This window comes from Megalobrama amblycephala, linkage group LG4 (assembly GCF_018812025.1).
Source record: "Megalobrama amblycephala isolate DHTTF-2021 linkage group LG4, ASM1881202v1, whole genome shotgun sequence".
In the NCBI taxonomy this organism is placed as follows: Eukaryota; Metazoa; Chordata; class Actinopteri; order Cypriniformes; family Xenocyprididae; genus Megalobrama; species Megalobrama amblycephala.
Window position 1 is genome coordinate 32,285,908 of NC_063047.1, and position 20,074 is coordinate 32,305,981.

General features: G+C 41.2%; 1 protein-coding gene across 2 annotated transcripts in view; it reads right to left on the bottom strand.

Annotated features, from left to right (window-relative positions):
- Positions 1-458: 458 nt before the first annotated feature.
- The window catches only part of kat6a (K(lysine) acetyltransferase 6A), a 49,566-nt gene continuing 29,950 nt past the window's right edge, over positions 459-20,074 (bottom strand). For both annotated transcript variants that reach the window (XM_048188913.1, XM_048188914.1), the window contains exons 5-17: positions 18,724-18,805; positions 18,408-18,522; positions 17,948-18,303; positions 16,169-16,284; positions 12,855-12,970; positions 11,896-12,037; positions 9,007-9,168; positions 8,510-8,603; positions 8,133-8,364; positions 7,342-7,540; positions 6,507-7,226; positions 6,075-6,333; positions 459-5,933 (exon numbers count right to left, since the gene is read on the bottom strand). In XM_048188913.1, the coding sequence (XP_048044870.1) occupies positions 2,683-5,933; positions 6,075-6,333; positions 6,507-7,226; positions 7,342-7,540; positions 8,133-8,364; positions 8,510-8,603; positions 9,007-9,168; positions 11,896-12,037; positions 12,855-12,970; positions 16,169-16,284; positions 17,948-18,303; positions 18,408-18,522; positions 18,724-18,805 (5,844 nt within the window). In that variant the 3' untranslated portion in view covers positions 459-2,682. The remainder of the gene's footprint in view (positions 5,934-6,074; positions 6,334-6,506; positions 7,227-7,341; positions 7,541-8,132; positions 8,365-8,509; positions 8,604-9,006; positions 9,169-11,895; positions 12,038-12,854; positions 12,971-16,168; positions 16,285-17,947; positions 18,304-18,407; positions 18,523-18,723; positions 18,806-20,074) is intronic.

Below are 20,074 nucleotides of genomic sequence, written 5' to 3' on the forward strand. Positions count from 1 at the left end.
ATCAGCACAAAATACTTCTAATATCATAGTATCACGATCGTGACCATAAGAATAAACTATAAAACAGACAACTCTGTTTTTAAATGCAAAGAAATTCCCAACAGCAGATGGCACAATGCAATTTAACAAAAAGACTTGTCTGATAGATCCTACGTTTTAAAATAATAAAATGGGAAAGCACCCGTTTTGTAGAATGACCCAAATAGTTCAGAAACCTTTTACAGCTATTACACTAGTTTCCAAATAAAAGATCAGTTTTTACTCATTTACAAGACTCCACTGACTGCATTAAGAACACTAAAGATTAGCCAGTTTACAAAACCTGAACAAATTCCATCTGACCGAAGCTCACAGGGCCATACACTGGCTTTGAAATGATAGACTTTTCTAAGAGCATTCATTAAAAGAAATTAATAATTTGCTTCCGAGATGTTTCAAGTAAAACAATAACAAGTGAAATGGCTCAACATAATTTATTTTTGTTTCATGTTAAAATGTACAGAGTTCTTTGAAAGTACTTGCTAAGAAAAAAGAAAAGAAAGAAACAAATAAATGGAAATACATACAAGGACAAAACAGAGAGGAGTGGAAGGTGGACGCTTCCCACCATCAGAGCGCCCCAGCTTGGCTCTCTCTCTTTCTCCGGCTACCAGGCTCTCTCTTAGCTTACAACTCACCATGTACAATTACAAAGTATACGAAAAGGTAAGCAATATAAACAGACAGAAATATACTGAGCTCATTTTTACATGCCTCATAGATGTAAGGAAGTTGTCCTATACACACACAATAACCAAGAAAAAAAAAGAAAAAGAAAAAAAAAGAAAAGAACGCTAAGTGACCTTTAGATATCTGTTTTTTCCTTTTGTTTTAAAATAGCATTAATATACTACACAAAGATAGAAAACTCTAGAGATGAGATGGAATGGAAAGGTTAAAGGCATCTTAAATTCACTAAAAGTGAGTTGTAATTTTTTTTAGTTTTGAATTTCTTAATAATATTACCCCAAGAGTCGAGCTAAAAAATATGCATTGTTTTTTCCTGAAACAGAAGTGAAAAAAATGACAGTACCAATATCCATGTCAGAATTTCTTTTTTTATATTTTAGAAAAAACATTTTCTCTACAATAAGTCTTCTAAAGTCAAAAAGAGTCAGCTTGTGTCATAAAAGAAAGCTGCCCAGTCTGATAAAATTCAGAAAAACAAAAGCGCACAAATAATATATGAAACGTCAGGTCTTTGAGAAAGATTCCTCATATTGACAATGAATACTGGAACATTAAGAAATTCTCTGCCCGTTGTCCTAAAACAGTAACCATCTCAGGACATCATGCACTTTAACCTTTATCCCGGGTATGAGTGTTCGTTTGTCCATGTGTGCATTGCAGACACGGATCTAATTATTTGTACAACTCCCTCTCGTGGCTAACAGCTAACATCACTTCTGCATGATCAGCTGGAGTACGAGGAGCGCTACTTACTGGTGCCACAGTAAGGCCTACTTTAGGAGGCATCGTTAACATCATTGGATGAGCACAGTTGCAGAGCTAACTGCTCAGTAGATGTGGTTAAACCCTTTTTACCCACCACATTACGTGGACGCTGCACTGTGTAGTATGAATTTAAAGACCTTCCCACTATTGACTGCTGCACCCTCTAGTGACATCTGTGGAGTGTTCGTGAAAAGTGTGTGTAAAAGATTTCACGAGTATGTGCTGTGAACCAGGTAGTACCAGAATATTTACATTATTTAGTTTCCATGGACTTCTGTTCAGTTCAGTCTATAGATGCATGGTCATTACTATCAGATGTCCATTAGGGCTCTTACCACTAGTAAGTTGGGATATACATGGTTCCATACTGGGAAGACACAGATTTACAGACAACTCGGACACTTTGTGTGTGTCCCGACTAGAAGTGCCTCCACGTAAGCTTTCAAGTGGCTATAGAGCTGTGTGTGTGAGTGAATGTATTCATGAGTGAGTGTATGAGTGAGCGAGCATGAATCACTTTGTCCAGAACAGCCACACACATAAAGCATGAGAAAGTCAGACTGAAACACAAGCATTTCAACAGTCATCGAAAAAAAAAAACCATTAAAAAAAAAAGTAAATAATAATAATATAATAAAAAAGAAAAAAAAAGTCCATCTACAATTATTTTGTCTCTTTTAAGGTAAGGCTTCCTATGTCAATTGAACGATTGTGTGCATGATTCAATGTATGCTCATTAGCAAAGTAAATGTATTCGTTTCTCAGTTTGAAAAGTTAGGTCCACTTCCCCTGTAGCTGCTTTGATGCTTTGCCCCTTCTGTCTCACGGATAGAGAGGCGGACACTTTGGCGGACCAACCCCTGTTGGTACAACCATGGCAGACACGGTCTGTAGGAGCATGACACTTGCCATAATTAAGGTCCATTAGATCATCTCCCATGATCAGCCCATTATCATCTCCCCAGCTCCGTCAGCTCAGGCAATTGGGAAATGAACCTAAAAGGAACAGAGCTTGACGACAACATATTTATAAAGGAAAAGAAATCGTCGCAGTCTCTATGTCCTCTTCCTCCACCAAGCTCACTTATCTTGTTGCCTTTTCGCCCAGACTTTGGAGGGTGGATACAAATGGATAAAGTACAGAGATGCAGAGTCCTGTGGGGAACGTCTCTGCTCGTTCTCTGGTGCTCATCTGCTCATGTAAGGCGACTGTTTGGGGACGCCAGCGTAGCTGTGGTGCGAGGGGCCCGTGTACATCATGTTTCCATGGTGATTGGGCTGCATAGGCTGCTGTGGGTACGCCTGCCCTCCCATCATGCCCATTTGCATCTGCATGGGGTACTGGGCCGGCTGGTTCATATAAGGCGGGTTACTGTGGTACCCGCTGTTCATCATGGGCTGCGGCATGCGGTAGCCAGCTGACATGGCAGCATTTAGTGGATTCATGTTCATAGAGTTGTAGGCGGCAGGTGTGGGCATAAGGTTGGTCATCATGCCACGCTGCACCGCTAGAGTGCGTGGGGAGCCTTGCATGGTCACAGTGCCAGAGCTGCGACTGTACAATTGCTGCTGGTGAGGGGAGCCCGCAGGAATTTGAGAGGCTTTGGAGCGAATTGAAATGTGGCCTTTGACAGTAGTCATTTGGCCTTGCAACCGCTGTGTATGGGGAGGGGGAGGTAGTCCGATGTTAGCGCCTGTCATGTTGCACTGAATCAAGGGAGAGCCAAGGTTCATGGAGCCAGAACTCAAATTGGGAGGTGGGGTCATAGTGGGCTGAGCCTGGGGCAAGGGTGGGTGAGGGGAAGAAGCAAGCTGTGCTAAGCCTGGGTTGGATAGCGAAACGCTTGTGGCGTATGAGGTGACCGCAGCTGAATGTGAATAAGACATGGCATGGGGGTCCATGATGGTATTGGTTAGCTGCTGGAGTTTGGCTAAACTGAAAGTAGCTGAGGGTTGACCGTAGCCACCAGCGCCAAAGTCCTGGCCCATGCGGTCATACAAACTCCTGCCGCCTCCACCGCTGCCTGCACTTTCAGGAATCTCCATGATCATGGGTGTGGAAGCGAACCCATTTCCCATGCTGCACTGCGAGAGTGCTTGCTGTTGAGGTGGAGGGGGTGGTGGAGCAGAGGGTGGTGGCTGAGGGTTTTGCTGCTGTTGAGGTGGTTGCGAAACTTTCTTCTGTTGCTGCTGGCTGGCACTTGGAGGCCTTTCGATGACACATCCTTGTGGAGACTTTATACTGCAACTTGGAGTGCTGGCAGAAGGGGGAGGAGGTGGGGGTGGAGGTTGTGGGACACCACTACCACTGTTAGCACCAGGTCCACTGGTTGGTCCAGGACCTGCTTGCTGGATAAGGCTACAGCTCCCCATCGCAATCTGAGAGCCAACGCCTGTGCTAGAGGATGTCAGCCCAGGAGTTGAGACGAAGGAGCAGCTGTTGCCTTGCGAAGATGATGACGATGGTGTGGTTGAACTAGAGGATGAAGACGACGAAGAAGAGGAAGCAGCCACCGCTGCTGCAGCAGCTGCAGACATTCCACCTCCATTACTTCCATTCCCTCCTCCGTTACCTCCACCACCCATTGTTGAGTCATAGCTGCTCGGATTGTCATAGTTTTCGGTGGTGCTTTCAATGCTGCCAAGGTCACTAAAGCCACTGTCCACCACTTGCTGTGAATGATCAGAAACTGACGGCACATCCATCATGGGGGAGGTCTCCATGTTTTGGAGTGAGGGAGCTGATAGAGAGCTGGGATGTTCTGGAGTTATTTGGGTATACCCTCCACCTGTTCCCCCACCAGTTCCTGTGGGACCAGGCACCCCAGGTCCAGGGTCCATAGGACCAGGAGTCATTCCAGGGCTGTTGACTGAACGGACAGACTGGTTCGGTAACGTGGGCATTGGTGGGTTGGGCATGGGACTGTGCTGGGAGGCTCCACACTCTTCCACCAGGGCTAGTGTTTCCTCCTCTCCCTCACCGTGACTATAGCTCTGGAGGGTCCGACAGGCAGCTAGCGTCTCCTCACAGTCCTGGTAGGCTCCGTGGGACTCTGCATCCTCCTCCTGCGCCTCACCTTGTGTAAGTGACTGGACCGCTTGCACCGTTTCCAGATCCAGTTCACTGCTGTGGTGATGCGTGTGTTGCTGGTGGCTCAGGTCATCTTTGAAGTCAGGATGCTGGTGTGAATGCTCAGCCCCCATCATGAGCACAGACTTATCCTCGACATGTAAAGGCTGCATGTCCAGCGGTTCAGAGGGGTCTGCAATGGCAGTTACTGTCTCTACAGCTGCCGCAGCCGCTGCAGATTCCTCCTGCTCTCGTCGTCGGCGTTCATCTGTATCAGCAGAGCTAGTCTTCACCTCCTGCACCTCCTCTGCATCCTCTTCCTCATCTTCGCCCTCCTCCTGTTTGCTGACATAATCCCGTGCCACGTTGACCTGTATGTCTAAAAAACCCTCACTACTCTGGGGTTCTTCTTTCACAGGGGGAGAGCGAGGAGGCGACGATGGTTCCTCCTCTTCCTCATCCTCTTGCTCCTCCACATCATCCTCAGAGTCTTGGCCCTTCCTCCTTTTACTGCTACTGCTGCAGTCACTTTTCTCTTCAAGACGTCCGTCCCCTTCGTCGTCAGCATCATGATCATCACTACGCCGGCTTCCTGAACCTGGTGTAGTTGCTGTTCTCCGACTAACCCCATTATCACAATCTTCATCATCCCGCTCTTCATCCTCCTCTGCATCTGCCACGTCTGCGTTAGCTCTTGGCTGAGGGACTCTGGTGCTGGAAGACTGTGACATGGTACGAGACGGACAACTGATCTTCTCCGCTGCCCATGGTCTGTCATCCTCTTCATCATCTTCTTCTGGTTCAGACAGAGGAGGTGGTTTAGGTACAGAGGGAGGGAGGTTGGCATTTTTTGGTGGCCGACCTCGTCTTTTGGGTTTAGATGGCTCTCTAAAGCTCTGAAGAAAATCCTCCTCCTCTTCTGAGTCTTTCCGCTTCTCAGGGTTGAGGTCAGATGTTATGGCTCTGGCTGTCCTCTTACAGGTCTTGTCCTCCAATGTTGAATTATCTAGCTGCTGCTGCTGAGTTAATCTGCTTTGCTCAAATTCCTGTCTTGTTGCTTCCTCTTGGGCCCGCTGAAGGTAATAGCTGCGAGGTTTCCTGCCAGGCTTCATTTTGATCTTTGGGGGTGGTGGGTCCTCTGAGGATGGAACTGCCAGACTAGTATCAGCTGTCTGACCAGCTCCACTACCAGGCTTCCTGCCTGGACGCTTCTTCCAGTGGAGTGGTTTGCGACTCTTGCCCTTAGGCCAGCCTTTCTTCTTCTTTACTGGGACCTCAGGCATCTCAGCTGTTGCCCCTGTTCTCTGTGTTGCCTCTGAAGGTTCAGGTCTTCTCAGGACAGCAACTGGCTTCAGCACAGGAGTGGGATCTGAACAAAAAAAAAGAAAAAAAAAAAAGAAAAAAAGAGGTAACCATCTTTTAAGCGATCACATTATGGCAAACACTAACATCACACAAAACTTTCAAGAATGGACACATAACCCCAGCAGGAGTTCTCAGGTATACTAACCGTCTTCCTCTGATTCAGACAGATTGTCTCTGTTGATGCTTTTAAGGGCTGGTCCCATGTGTTTGCGGGCTGCTGTGTAGCGTCGGAGAGGATTGCCAAATGGAGTTTCCTCTTCTAGTCTGGGCATGGGCCTTTCAGAATCTGAATCCACAAATGGCTCATCCAGAACTTCAGTGGTCTCTGAGATGGTTTCTGTAACTACACTGCTGTGGGGATGGCTGCGCTGACGTACACGTCGCTTTCGCAAGGACTTCTGAGACTACAGGAGAAGGAAAGAAAAAACAAAAAAGAAAATTCTTTATTATCCACAGCATCTAATGTTATGTTCAAAATAATAAAAAGGTTTTATAGAATGACATACATATTTTTAAGCTCTATATTAAAAAACATGACACACAAAAGAAAACCTACATGGACCTATATTGCACATACCTTGCATTTAAGCCCTAATGTGGGCTTTGTAAGGAGAGGTGGTGAACGAGCCCTTAACCCCTCCTCATCATCTTCATCCTCATCTTCACTGCTCTCACTGTTAAAGGCCGGACAGGCTGGCGTGGGTTCACTCAGCCTTGAGGTATGCGACAACGATGGCAGGTCATCTTCAGGCCCCTCACTGAGCCTGCGTTTTGGGCCACGCTTTTTCCGTGGTGGCCGCCCTCTGCTGCGTGGGGGTGGAACTGCAGGGTGCCTGGAAGCCTCCAAGGGACAGGCTGATGTAGAGTCAGGCTCATTTTCTAAGGCCAGGAGCATTGATGATGTTGTAGTCACTTTATTAATGCCAGTTCTTTCATCCTCCTCCTCCTCCTCCTCCTCATCATCATCATCATCCTCCTCATCCTCCTCCTCCTCCTCATCATCATCCTCCTCCTCTGGGGGCCTAAGTTTACGGGGTCGACCTGGCCCTGGACGTGGTACATCTTTCACCTTTCCCCATAACCAGTTTTTGGGAGGGCGCCCAGGTCCCCTGCGCTCCCCATTAGCCGTAAGAAAAAGGGAAGGACGTTCAGGTCCAAGAACACTGTTGCAAACAGAAGAGGACTGTGGAGGGCTTTGGTTTTTAGGGAATGCTGGGAAGCTCTTTTTCTCGTCCTCCTTTTCCTGTTCTCCTTTCATATGCCAGGAGAGCGGAGAACTCTTATGGCTGGGTTTGATCTATACAAGAGATAAGATGCACAGAACAGGAGTTCAGCTTCAGCATGTACTGGTACACATCACAAACACTGCATACTTCTTAACTGTTATTCAAGGTTCATTAGATGATGCTTACCTCTTTAAGTCCCTCCTCTCCTTCTTCCTCCTCCTCCTCCTCCTCATCCTCATCCCCTTCTCCTTCAGATACTACTGTGTTGGTGACGATAACAGGTGTCCAGCGCAAGCAGTCCGGATCAACTTCAAGGAGTCGAGGTTTGGCCTTCAGTCGGGCCATGTGAGTGGCCACCAGTTTTTCTCTGCGCAGAATAATCACCCTATAATAGGAAAAGAAAGCAAAATCAGGAAACTTTAAAGTATGCTAAAAATGTAACAAATATACACTACTGTTCAAAAATTTGGTGTCAATAAGATTTCTTAATGTTTTGTAAAGAACTCTCTTATGCTCACCAAGGATGCATTTATTTGATCAAAAAATAAATAAAAACTGCAATATTGTGAAATATTATTACAACTTGTATAAATTACGAAGTGTAATTTATACTTGCAAATGAAATGCAACGATTACTCCAGGCTTTAGCGTCACAAGATCCTTCAGTAATCATTCTAAAATGCTGGTTTTGACTTTTTTTTTTTTTTTTTTTAATTATCAATACTAAAAACAGTAGTGTTGCTTAATATTTTGGTGGAAAACGTGATGTATTTTTTCAGGATTATCTGTACTTGGTCAAGTATGCTAAAGACGAAGCACTGTGTACATTTTGGAATGCAAGTAAAACGTTTTAGGTTAAAAGATATGAGAATTAATCTGCGACAGCTGTGAAACAGAACTTGCATTATTGTTCCCTGTGCCAGTTTGTACAGAAAACATTAGACATTAAATCAGACAATATAGTGTGTCTCTCTCACCGGTCCCCTCTCTGTTCCAGCATATTTAGATTAAGCAGGGTGGCTGTGATATCTTGAGGACAAATGCCAGTGACTTTGCTGAGTTTGCGGATGGTGAGCTGTCGATCTCTGATCTCATGCAGGCACTCCAGCACCACACTTCGCCAATATGCCATGTAGGATAGCCGGCCAAGGTCTGACAATGGCTTCTCTGGTGAGCCTGGCTGGCCTTCCCTCTTAGACAGAAGGTAACCTGCAGAGAGAGCCATAACAGTTTATCCTTTGTGTCTAATAACACCATCTAAAAGAGTATAATTGTCAAATATTTTCTTTATTAAATAACAAAAAATGAAACCACAGACTAAGGGAAGAGCAGAAAGATAATGCAGAGTACTTACTGAAGTCAATGAGGAATCGCCCATAGCCCTTGCGCTGATATTGTGGAAGAATCATGATGCAGGATACATTATACTTTTGTTGACAATGCTTCTCCTAGAGATAAAAAACAAAATAAAAAAAAAAGTATAAAATGAAAGCAAATGTAACATGCCACAAAAAAAATATGTTAGGTAAGATCTTACTCGCATATTAAGATCTAAAATAATGTTTACAAATATTTATTGCATTTTGAATATGGCTTTAAAATTATTTAAACGGCATCCTCAACTGACCCAAAACCTGTTTATTAAACTTCCTTACTGTAAACATCTTTTACAAGAGCATTATCAACCCACAAGTAAACAGACTATTTTCTATAATTAAGGCAAAAAGCAGCAAAAAAAAAAAAAAAAAGGCAAAAAGCAGCATTAATAATGAACCCAAATTGCTCAACATCATCATTTGACTTTAGAGGATGTAAAAGTAACTAAGAAGATTTGTGAAATGATTTGCTCACTTTTGAAAAGTATCCTACAAGATGGCAGCCTTTACTGTCATTCTGTGTGAGTACATAGAAGAGGAAGGGCTCCACGTCATAGTACAGCGTCTTATGGTCCAGGAAGAGTTTGGCCAGCAGGCACAGATTCTGACAGTATATTGTGCTGACATTTCCATCCACCTGGAGAGGAGAAAAGTTTTTCAGACTTTGGTTGACTTACTGTGCCATAACCAAATATGATGCTATAAAGTAACAATGTGAAGTGAATTTGCTAGGATTCAGATACACTAACAATTAGCTCCCATTCATAACTCATAATAGCAAAGTGCAATGCCAGTAAGTTTCTCAATTTCCAAGTATTAAATCAACATTTTGAAACAAATCATGCAGCAGAGACTGGCACAAAACTTGCTCCACATGAACAAAGGCTATGATATATCGCATGGCTTTTGCTTTTCCTGTCGGCTGAATGCCAAACATTTTAGCTTTTAGCAGTACTGCCACCACAGGTCTCCTGCTGAGTCAGGACCAGACCAGGAGCAGCTCTGAAACCTGAGCCTCTAAAACTAACTGACCAAACAGGAAGACCAGCTGTAACACACCTAACTACATAGAGTGGTGTTGATTAATGTGGAATATATTCCACATTGGTCACAGCAGCAGAATAAAGTTGTCAGTTCAGTTTAAGCGTGCTATACATGATTACATTCACACATACTTTTGTTAATAAAGAAAAAAACAACTGCATTCTATAACCAGATAACCCTGAAATTCTCAGGTTCCCACGTTTGGTTAACTTTTGCTGTGAATGAAACAGCAATAAAGGACTAGTTGTGAAACGTCATATAGTATAATAGCCACTCACTCTGGATACAGAGGTTATATACCACTTTCATGAGAATGATACCGGTAACTAGAGAGTTTTTAAAATTAAATTTAAGACTTAAGACCTTTTATTTCAGGGGGCAGTTGCATAAACAGCTGACAAGTTAAGACTGTGTCTTAAGAACTCATCTGACCAACTAGCAATTAGTTAGGGCAAATCAGCCTTACTTTTCTGATTCATATTTGGCCAATCTACATTTTTATGTAACTGACTTAAAGTTATGACCAGTCTTGAAGAAAAAATGTAGATGACTAACTTGTCACTAAGCATATTATGTAACCGGAAACAGATTATTTTACTTAAATAGGCTGGGCCACACATTGAACTGCAAAACAATCAATATTGGATTTTACTGACACGATAATAATGTGTTTAAAGAAAGGCAATAAATAGATTGTGTCGATACTAGCAAAAATTATATACTGAATGTTTTAAATAATTTTCTTTGTCTTTTCTACCTGTGCTGGGGCAGCCCATAATGAAGCCACAAGAGTTTACGTTGAATTAAATGACAGATACAGTTTGCGTAACCAAAATACAAAAATATCCAGGAAAAAAAGTTATGTATAATGCTTGATTTTTAATTATAAACAAGCCCTCGAGTCTTATTCTGAAATATCTGTTTCAAACATCATCCTGAATAGTAGAAGCTAAAACAGGGAAGGATTTAGAAATAATAAAAGGATAGAATGCTTTCACTATTTCTTATACACTAAAAATAGTTTGATTAAATGCTTGCCAATTCTTTGTGAAAAACAATTATAATCAAATATAACGTCACCAATGCCGCTTCAGATACGTTTTATCGATTGAATGTATTATGTTCAATTAATCGATTGTTTTATCATTAACATCCTTACTTACAACCATCTACAACTTATTGCAAAATAAATAAAGTAAAAAGCAGAAAAAAGTCGGCACACCAAAGCTCCAAAAATAAGCGAAAAATTTTAATATAAGACTGACACGGGTTACTTTTCGAGCATGCAGGCTCTTCGTCAGACCCGTGAGTCTTATATAAAAATTTTACGCTTATTTTTGGAGCTTTGGTACGCAGACTTTTTTTCTGCTTTTAATTAATATTTTATGGTCGAGCACCCATCTTTGAGCATATTTTTGCCGGTAATATGCATGCTTTTGTCCTGATTTTGCAAAATAAATAAACACTGACATAATTTATCAACAGTAAATCATAAGAAATTGCTTGGCATAAATGTGTGCTATTCACTGATTGCGAAGTGCTCTGAAACCATGAGCCTGTAGAATGTGCAACAGCACCTCGTTTTTACTTTGAAAAAGCAACAATCACATTAACAATTAAACCATAGTCTTCTCAAATTGGGCTGTATCGCAATTCCTATATCTCTTAAATATTTTAAATGATAAGACAAAAATCTTGATTATCATTAAGACTTTTTATAAACTTAAATTAACTGAATTTAAACCTTTTGAATGACCTGCAGGGACCCCTAGAAAAGGGGCTAGAAAAGGGTTATCTGCTCATATAGATAGTAGTCTGTAAGCAGTTTTCTGTACTGGAGAATTTGAGACTCAGAGTTTGGGGATTGAAAACCATGAGTATGAGAACGTAACCATGTAAGCTCGGTTAAATCTACTCTGTCAGCGCTGATTTAGACCACAACGATACAGTTCTGTATGCCATGTTTACACCTAAATATTCTTTCATAGAAACACGATGGCTGTAGTAAATCACCATAGTGATTCTGAAACAATGAGTGCTTACCATTCTTCATTTATTACCCTGCTGTGCAGCATCATTACAACACTTCGTGAGGGCAGGAAGTGGGTGGATGTTATTGCCTGAGCCAGTGCGCGTCTATCAGTGTGAATGAGATTTCCTTTGTTGGCTCAGCACGTACGAAAACACACATTTGCGTGTGCATGACTAGGTCGACGAGCATATGTCTGTGCTGCCAAGTGTGTACAAACAAAGATGTGTATGCATGAGTGTTTGTGTGTATTTGTGGTTTTAATCTGGGGTGGAGATTTCTTTTCCTCACCTCGAACACGGACACGTCATCCTTCCTGTAGATCTCGTTGGCAGGCGGGTGGAACCAGCTGCACTTTCGCATGTGCTGGTAGAGAATGCTGCGGCTCTTCATGTAGCGTAGACAGAACTCACAGAGGTAGAGCTTAGGGAGCCTGTCACATCGAAACAATCACACATCAGTATTTACAGCCAAAAAAAAAAAATCAAAGGTGTAGAAGCACATCTCTCTTGTGAGCATTTAAATACAATCAAAACAGCAAAAGGTTAAGATGTTTGACAGCTAGATTGACACTAACATGATTTAGCAGTACTAAATCACACAATAGTCAACACCTATACATGTTCAAATATGTCAGATACATACACACACACACACACACACACACACACACACACACACTATTATAGTATTTATTAATTTGTAATTATAGCATTTAAATGGACTTAAGTTTTAGTAATTTTATGTGATTGTCATTTTTATTTTTTTAATATTTCTACTTTGAGTAGTCAGTTCCCAAGGCAACCTATCCAATTTTTTAAATTAAATTTCCATCTAATATTTATATTTAATTTATTAGCTTTATTTTAATTAGCATAAACTTTTATAGTTTCAGTGAACAAAAACAACACTGCTAAATTACCATGTTTAATTGACGTACTTGAATATAAAAAAAAAACTGAAAAGGATCATCCAAGGTTGCTTGTCGGTTTAGGACAAGAAAATACCGATTGATCCATAAATATTCTGTCAATAAACAGAGGCCATGGTTATTGATGATGGAGATAAATTTTAAACCGCCACATATGATTTAATTAAATCAACCTGACCCATACACAACCTTTTAGCACTAATTCTTAATGTATACTTTTGAACACAAAAAGATTAACGTGTTGAAGCTGCATTAAACATCAGAATGGGATTATTATTATTTTTTCATGAAAATGATTATGGCACATGTTGTTCATTACCTGCTGTACTCCTGTGGGTATGGAGAAGAGTACCACGTCTGAATTTCATACTTCCCAAACTCTATAACTGATGGGCAGCGCATCTGGGGGTCCGGTGGACCAGTCACCCCGACTTTCTATAAGAGTTCAAGTACAAGAAAGTTAAGAAAAAGATACCAGTGGGCACATTTACAACTTAGAGACTACTAGGCCACGATGGCAATTACCCAGAGTGTCCTGCCACACACAGAACAGAACAAAGACACTCTTTTACACAAGAAATACGTCTAGGCTCTGACTTTTGTTATAATAATCAAGAACAGTTTTTCACAAGCATACAGCTCCCCATTCAGGCTTACAGGATTATTATTAGCTCTTATACGCAGACCAAGTGGAAATTGAGAGCATCTGCCACTCGCCAGCCTGCTGATACTCAGTAGTGGTCACACACTTTTCAGCTCTGCATCTCAATGACATATGCAACCAGTTTATTCGATACACAAACAAGGGGTGAAAGAGCTTGTGTTTAACCACCATCATATCATGTCAAGTTGGTTTTGAAAATATAAAGGTGTATGAATTGTAACATTTCTATGTTCAAGCGTATGTACTGTAAGAAAACAAAACAAATGCAAACAATCAAAAGCAAATACAAATCTGAGCAGGTCTATACTTAATATAACATAAGTTCTAGCAAACAGACTGCACATGAATCAATGCATGTGCATAGTCACATTCAGATACACTCATCACAGCTCTAGACTGAGACAAACCCATTTGAATAGCCTACAAGAGGTGCTCGTTGTGATATTAATGATAACAGTTTTTCCTGTAATAACAGATGACATCTGGAAAATGTGCACTCACTCAACCCAAACAAAAATAAAATCCACGTTTCCACCGAAATTACCCAGAACAATTTGTCCCAGGAACGTTTTCCCCCCAGACCTGTTGCTGTCAGCATTTCCATCACAGTCTACAGTACCGTGAGGATCAAGCAAATTAGTCTGGTGACGTAGGACTGTGTGCGACGAATGAGCTTAAAGCATGAACCTCGACGTCGGTGCATCGGCCGTATTTCTTAAACTCCATCGTTGATTCAAATAGCAAACAACTCTAACTCCATGTAGCACAACAGACTTGTAGCTCAATGGTGGTTAAAATAAAATGCTGCGTGGAGTCAACAAATCAAAATGCTACGTGAACATAACCAATCAGCATGTCGAGCTCCCAAGTCCCACCCCTGAAAGTTTCTGAACTTTGAAATAGTACTACCTCACGAGCAGGGACTTTCTCAGGGGGAAATTTTTATCCGGAACTTCATTTAGACCCTGGTTGCTGTGGTCAAAACAAACAGAGTGCCACCCCAAAGTCCCTAGGGAAAGTTCCTGCAGTGGAAACGCAGCTAAAGATGGTAAACAAATCAAAGCTATTAATGATTTCTCACTCATGAGGTTTTGGAGCTAGTATGACATCTCTAATGTTTTTGAACTTATAAATTAAGTTGCATTATCGTTGTTTGTATTAAAAAAAGTGTCTGAAATGTAATGGCAGAAATTGCTCATTCGAATGTTTAAAATTTGTAAAATCAAGTCGAACAATAGAATTGTCAATTTATATCTCACTTGTACAAACATGGACAAACAATGCTTTAAATCTTTTTCATAGAGCGAAAACACATGGAGGTCTGGATGTCAAGTTTTTACTGCAGTTTATTGGAAATAAAAATAATAAAGCAAAATATGTTTTTATTAGATATGACATCAGGATTTGAACCTGGTTTTGCTCGCTAAAATGAAATTGTATTGTTAAACTGCCAACCAGTGCAACTTCGTGAGTAAAGGTCCTTGCACAATGAGTCCAAATTTTTCGTATGCATTTTTTTCCGTATTCGTCATCCTAAAAACTCGTCACGCACAGAAACCTTGCATACCGAGTCCGATGCATATTAATTAGATGCGAAAACATTTGCAAAACAATACAAAATTGAGTCTTCAAGCAGTGAGGATGATTCTGTCCTCTCTCTTCTTAAAAAGAGAAAAAGAAAGAGGAAATATTGGGTCCATCCAATCCTGGCAATCATCTGCCACAATCTGTCTTTATATTCTGTCTCTTTGTATTCCGCACTTTGTTTTGTGCTGTAAGTCTAGGTGGATCAACTTGTCACACGCCATTCTGGATTTTTGCGTTCGCTTGTATGGTGGCTGTGAATTGACAAAATGCTTGCTATGGATGTGAAAAACACAGAAAATTTAACCCGATCCATTTTTTTTTTTATGACAGACAAACGTTTGAGTCAGTGTGTAAGCGTGATTGACAAAACGTGAGGTCGTATTTATTTTTTTAACGTGCGAAAATTTAGGACTGTGTGCAAGGACCTTAGTTCTTATATTCCTGTACACATAAAAAAAATCATTTAGGGGGATTCATTTAAATGCAGCTGTCCCTCCCTGAACTTTGCAGTGTACATGGCCTAAATGTTATAGATACTACAGCATGGTATTCTTCCTTTCTGGCTGCTCAACACAAGCATGTTGGCTCTCTCTGATGCTGTGCGCGAATATGATTGTCTCTCTCTGGGTTAGTGAGTGTTTTTCTTCAACTGATGGCCTCAGGCAGTCAGAGTGGCTGCTTCTGGGAGCTTCAAATCACACACACACACACACACACACACACACACACACACACACACACACACACACACACACACACACACACACACACACACACACACACACACACACACACACACACACACACACACACACACACACACACACACACACACACACAAATCAGCCAATCAGTCTACACATGTGCATTTGTGTTTGTGTGTGTATCACTGAGAGAGGCACCAGCTGTCAAGATAATGGAAACTCTCAAATCCCCCACATTACATTCTGCAGAGATAAAGGCCTTCACAGCTTCCAAGTCTTCACTAATATAGCAAAAGAAAATTCAGTGACTGCAAACAAGCAATGGGTATCCCCTACCATCAAGCATACGATTTGTAGACAGAAGGATTCAGTATGTTTTTTTTTTTATAAAGGGCTATTAAAGTTTACACATTAGCATATGGATTTAATTAAATGTTTAACTGTTTAATTAAAATGTTTAATGTATAATTAGACTTTGTAACAGTTTCATTCTGTTCTGTTTGATTTCTAAAAACTGAGCTGCAGCGCAAGTGTCTCACACACAGTCCCTAGAGGAGCATGTTTCTCAGTAAATGGAGAAAGACATTCTTTACGGATTATTTATAAATCAGATTCAGATGGGACAGTAATTTGAATGTTAGACAAAATACAATGATGTTTCCTCCTCCCTTTTTGTACCTGTAGTGCCAGTTCCTGAATGTGCCTGAAGAGCTCCACGTCTTTCTCAGTTAGGTTTTCATGTCCTGGCAGCTTGTCTTCGTCCTCCCGCCAGTTGTCTCCACACTCCTGATTGTCTGTGATGCAAACAGACACGAAGACAGTTAAAACAGCCAGAGAGTGAGTGAGAGTACAAAACTGAATGTATAAAAGCAAACACACTAATAAAGACAGCACAGTCGCATTTAATTCATACTTTTCATATCACGCTGTGTTTTAACTAGGCTCAATCTGACAAGTCTTACAATTATTCTGTCTTCAAATGTCAAATAAAAGTAAAGACAATTATAATGTTGCAAAAGATTTCTATTTCCAATAAATGCTGATCATTTGATCTTTCTATTTAAATTAAGAGTCCTTTCCACAATTACATTGCAGGGTTAGGGTTACATTTGAGACTAACATTTGAGAGCAGTAACACCAGTGCCACCAAGTTCTACAGATGGTGGCACCAGCACCTGATTTGGTAGCACTTCTATATTATCGTACTGAACTGACCGACAGCTTCAGTGACCATGAAACATTCAAAATAGCATGTAAATTGCATAGTATTTAGAGCTTTGAAGTGCTAGAAAAAGTGTGAAGCATTTGCAAGTCCTTAAAAATGCTTGAATTTTCTCTCAAAAGGTTGTATGAACCTTGAAATTAATAATGTAAAAACATTCTGTCTATTTTCCAACTATTCCGACTATTTCTGGCCCCAATACCAATTAGCGTTACCAAAGTCCCTTCCAAGGAAAGTCTGTTCACTCGGCTTCCATATTTGCATTTGGGGGAATCCAGACATCTCAAAAACTGCTTGCCAAACTCACAATTATATAACATATTTCAAATCAGCAACCAAATCTGACATGAACTGTCCCACAAATGTTTCTTGTGCTCAAATAGCATTAAAAAAAGGCTTATTTTTCAGACTAGACCAGCCAATGCGCGTGTGCAGTCCTAAGCGCGAGTCTCAGGTTTCTATGGGAAATGGAGTTCCTAACAGCAGCTGCAGTGATACAATGACTTTACCAATCAGCGATTGGGTCTTTTACTCAGAAGGCAGGACGTGTTCTGACATATTCCGCATTGCAGTTTCTTACTTTCATAAGAAACAGGAGTGAAACATCTTTCAATATCTATAGTCTTTGGCGTTACTAAATTAAATCCATGGTGAACGTTAGTGATTTGTGGACTGGAAAGCCTTCTATAACTTTGTTCAAGACACAATGTTTCTTCTGCTTTCCACATCAGCGCTGTGATCTGAAATGGTTTATAACAGAGAATTCTGCACCAAATTTAAATGCTCTTCACTAGATCTCACAGCAATGTTATTAATTCTGTGGCGAATTTAAATGCTTTCTCCTGGATCTCCCAGCGCTGTGTAGTAACGGTGCCACGTGATCAAGATGTGTAATTATGTGAAAACTGCAGTAATGGCTGCTGAAAATTCAGCTTTGCCATCACATAAATAAAAATAAAATTCACATAACGTTTACATTTTATCAAATAAAGAGCCTTTTTCCAAAAACAAAAACTCTTAAATTTTACTTTTAGGTTTAACAAAGTAAAGTCAGCACAATGATGTTCCAATATATACCTTTTAATTTTAATCTCACCACAAACATGACATTTTAAGAGAAATGCTCAATGCGTCTTCTTGTGATTGGATCACCTAATACGGATGTTAAAAGGTTTAAAAAATTTTTTAAAAAATAAAGGGGGGGTTAAACAGTTTAGGTTTCTGACCCATCTCACCTCCTGTCCTGTCATCGTGCTCGCCCTTGCGGTTGCTCTTCTTGCGTATACGATATTGCTGGGAATAGTCCACCACTTCAGCACGGGCTTTCCTCCCGTCCGGGGATGGCGTGAAAAACTTGCTGAGGGCATCGATCAGACCCTTTGTTTTCTTGTTAAAACGCAGGCCACCATGCGCAGAATCTTCTTCTCGGAGAGAAAACAGCATGCGATCGTCACCAGGATAACCTTCACATGAGGAGCTTGAGGAAGAGTGTGGGGATGAGGAGCCTTGCGAGCACTGATCCACGCCTCCGACGCCCCGCCTTCTCCTGCCACGTCCACCACCTCGAAGTTTCTTAAAAGGTCGGCCCGGTCTGAGGACAAGAGAACTTGTAGTAGTCTTATGAAAGCTTATGCAAATAATTTCAACAGAGTTCTGCAACCATGATCATAAGGAGAATCAAACAGTTTAATATACCTGCCCTTCGGCCGCCCCAGTGGTGCATTGTATCGCCGTTTGATTTGTGCTGCTTTTTCATGTAAGAGCTTTCTTCCCTTTTTTCTTGGCCGACAGATCTGACAGATCCACATGCCTGCAGAGCAGCAATCAAGAATCATTACTTGTAAGTATAATCACAAAGAAAAATAATTTTTATGTAAAGGAATTCATTCAACAATATGCAGTTAATAGAGGGAATGCTACAAATTAAGCATTGCCTAGACACAAAGCCACTGATTACACTGTAGTAATGCACACACTCAAAAGGCCTGCATTTGAGTGTGTAGGCACTCACCTTTTGGCATTCGCATCAGTGGGGGGTCACAACACTCCATATGGAAACCTCTGTCACAGGAGTCACAGAACAACATGTTGTCCTGTAAAATACAAATGTACACAGACAACCCAATTATGAATTTTTGGCATTCTGAATCCTAGAGGAGTTTGTGACTGCTCTCTTTTGAGTTTTACAGTTGAAGAGATGCGACAAGGAATGCAAGGCTGAAGTAATAAAAAATTAATTTTAAAGTAAACCAAGAAATGCTTTATGTAAACACATTACACAACAAGAAGTCTGTGGTATCGGGACAATTTTGACAGGGTAGTACGTCCCAATACTGACCCACTGTTGTACTACATTAAGGCTGGGCGGTATGACAATATGTATCATGGCGACGGTATAAAATGTCTATCATTAGTGATCTTGCTATACTGTGTATATCACGGTATGTAAATATACATGCGTAGCACAGCACTACTGATTCTTTAGAGCAGGGGTCTCCAAACTCAGCCCTGGAGGGTCACTGTCCTGTAGAGTTTAGCTCCAACCCCAATTAAACACAACTGAACCAGCTAATCAAAGTCTAATTAGGCATGCTAGGATTTAGCTGGTTCAGTTGTGTTTAATTGGGGTGGAGCTAAACTCTACAGGATAGTGGCCCTCCAGGGCTGAGTTTGGAGACCCCTACTTTAGAGTGATGAAAACCATAAATAAGACAAAGAGGGCTTGATGTTAAAAACAGTTATTAAGCGCAAAAAGTTGTGAAAGAACTCTGTGCCCGTGCTGACTGGTACACTGCCGAAGTTAAAGCTGCCTCTCTCAGAAGGCAAATTTTGCGGATTTGGGACATGCTTGATGTTAAAGAGTTATTAAGCACAATAAGCAGTGATAAAGAAGTCAATGTGGTGCACGCACTTCAGCTGTGTGTTAGTCAGCGCGTGCCCCACATTGAGTTCTTCATTAATGCTTATTCTTAATAAAAGCCACGTCTCTCAGCACGCGATCTCAAATTCTCTTTCGCGTCTTATTGCGCTTGAACGGTCGAATACACACACAATTACAGCCGGTTATGTCTCAAATTAAAGTAAACAGTTGGGTGAAAACCAGATTTGTATCTGTATAATAGATTCGCAAATCAAATGGAAGTGATGTCTCGCGCTTATACTTCAATGAGTGCGAGACATCACTTCCGTTGTCAGAGCGCGTTCAGACCTCACTAGCCGAGTGCTGAACGCAGTTGGACATAGTGGTGTATTAGAGGTAAAAGATTATATAAATACTGTTCGGTTTCACGCACAAACTGATCGTTTATTGTCTTAGGACATCAATGTGTCATCACGAGCCGCAGGGTTTAATTTTGATTTGT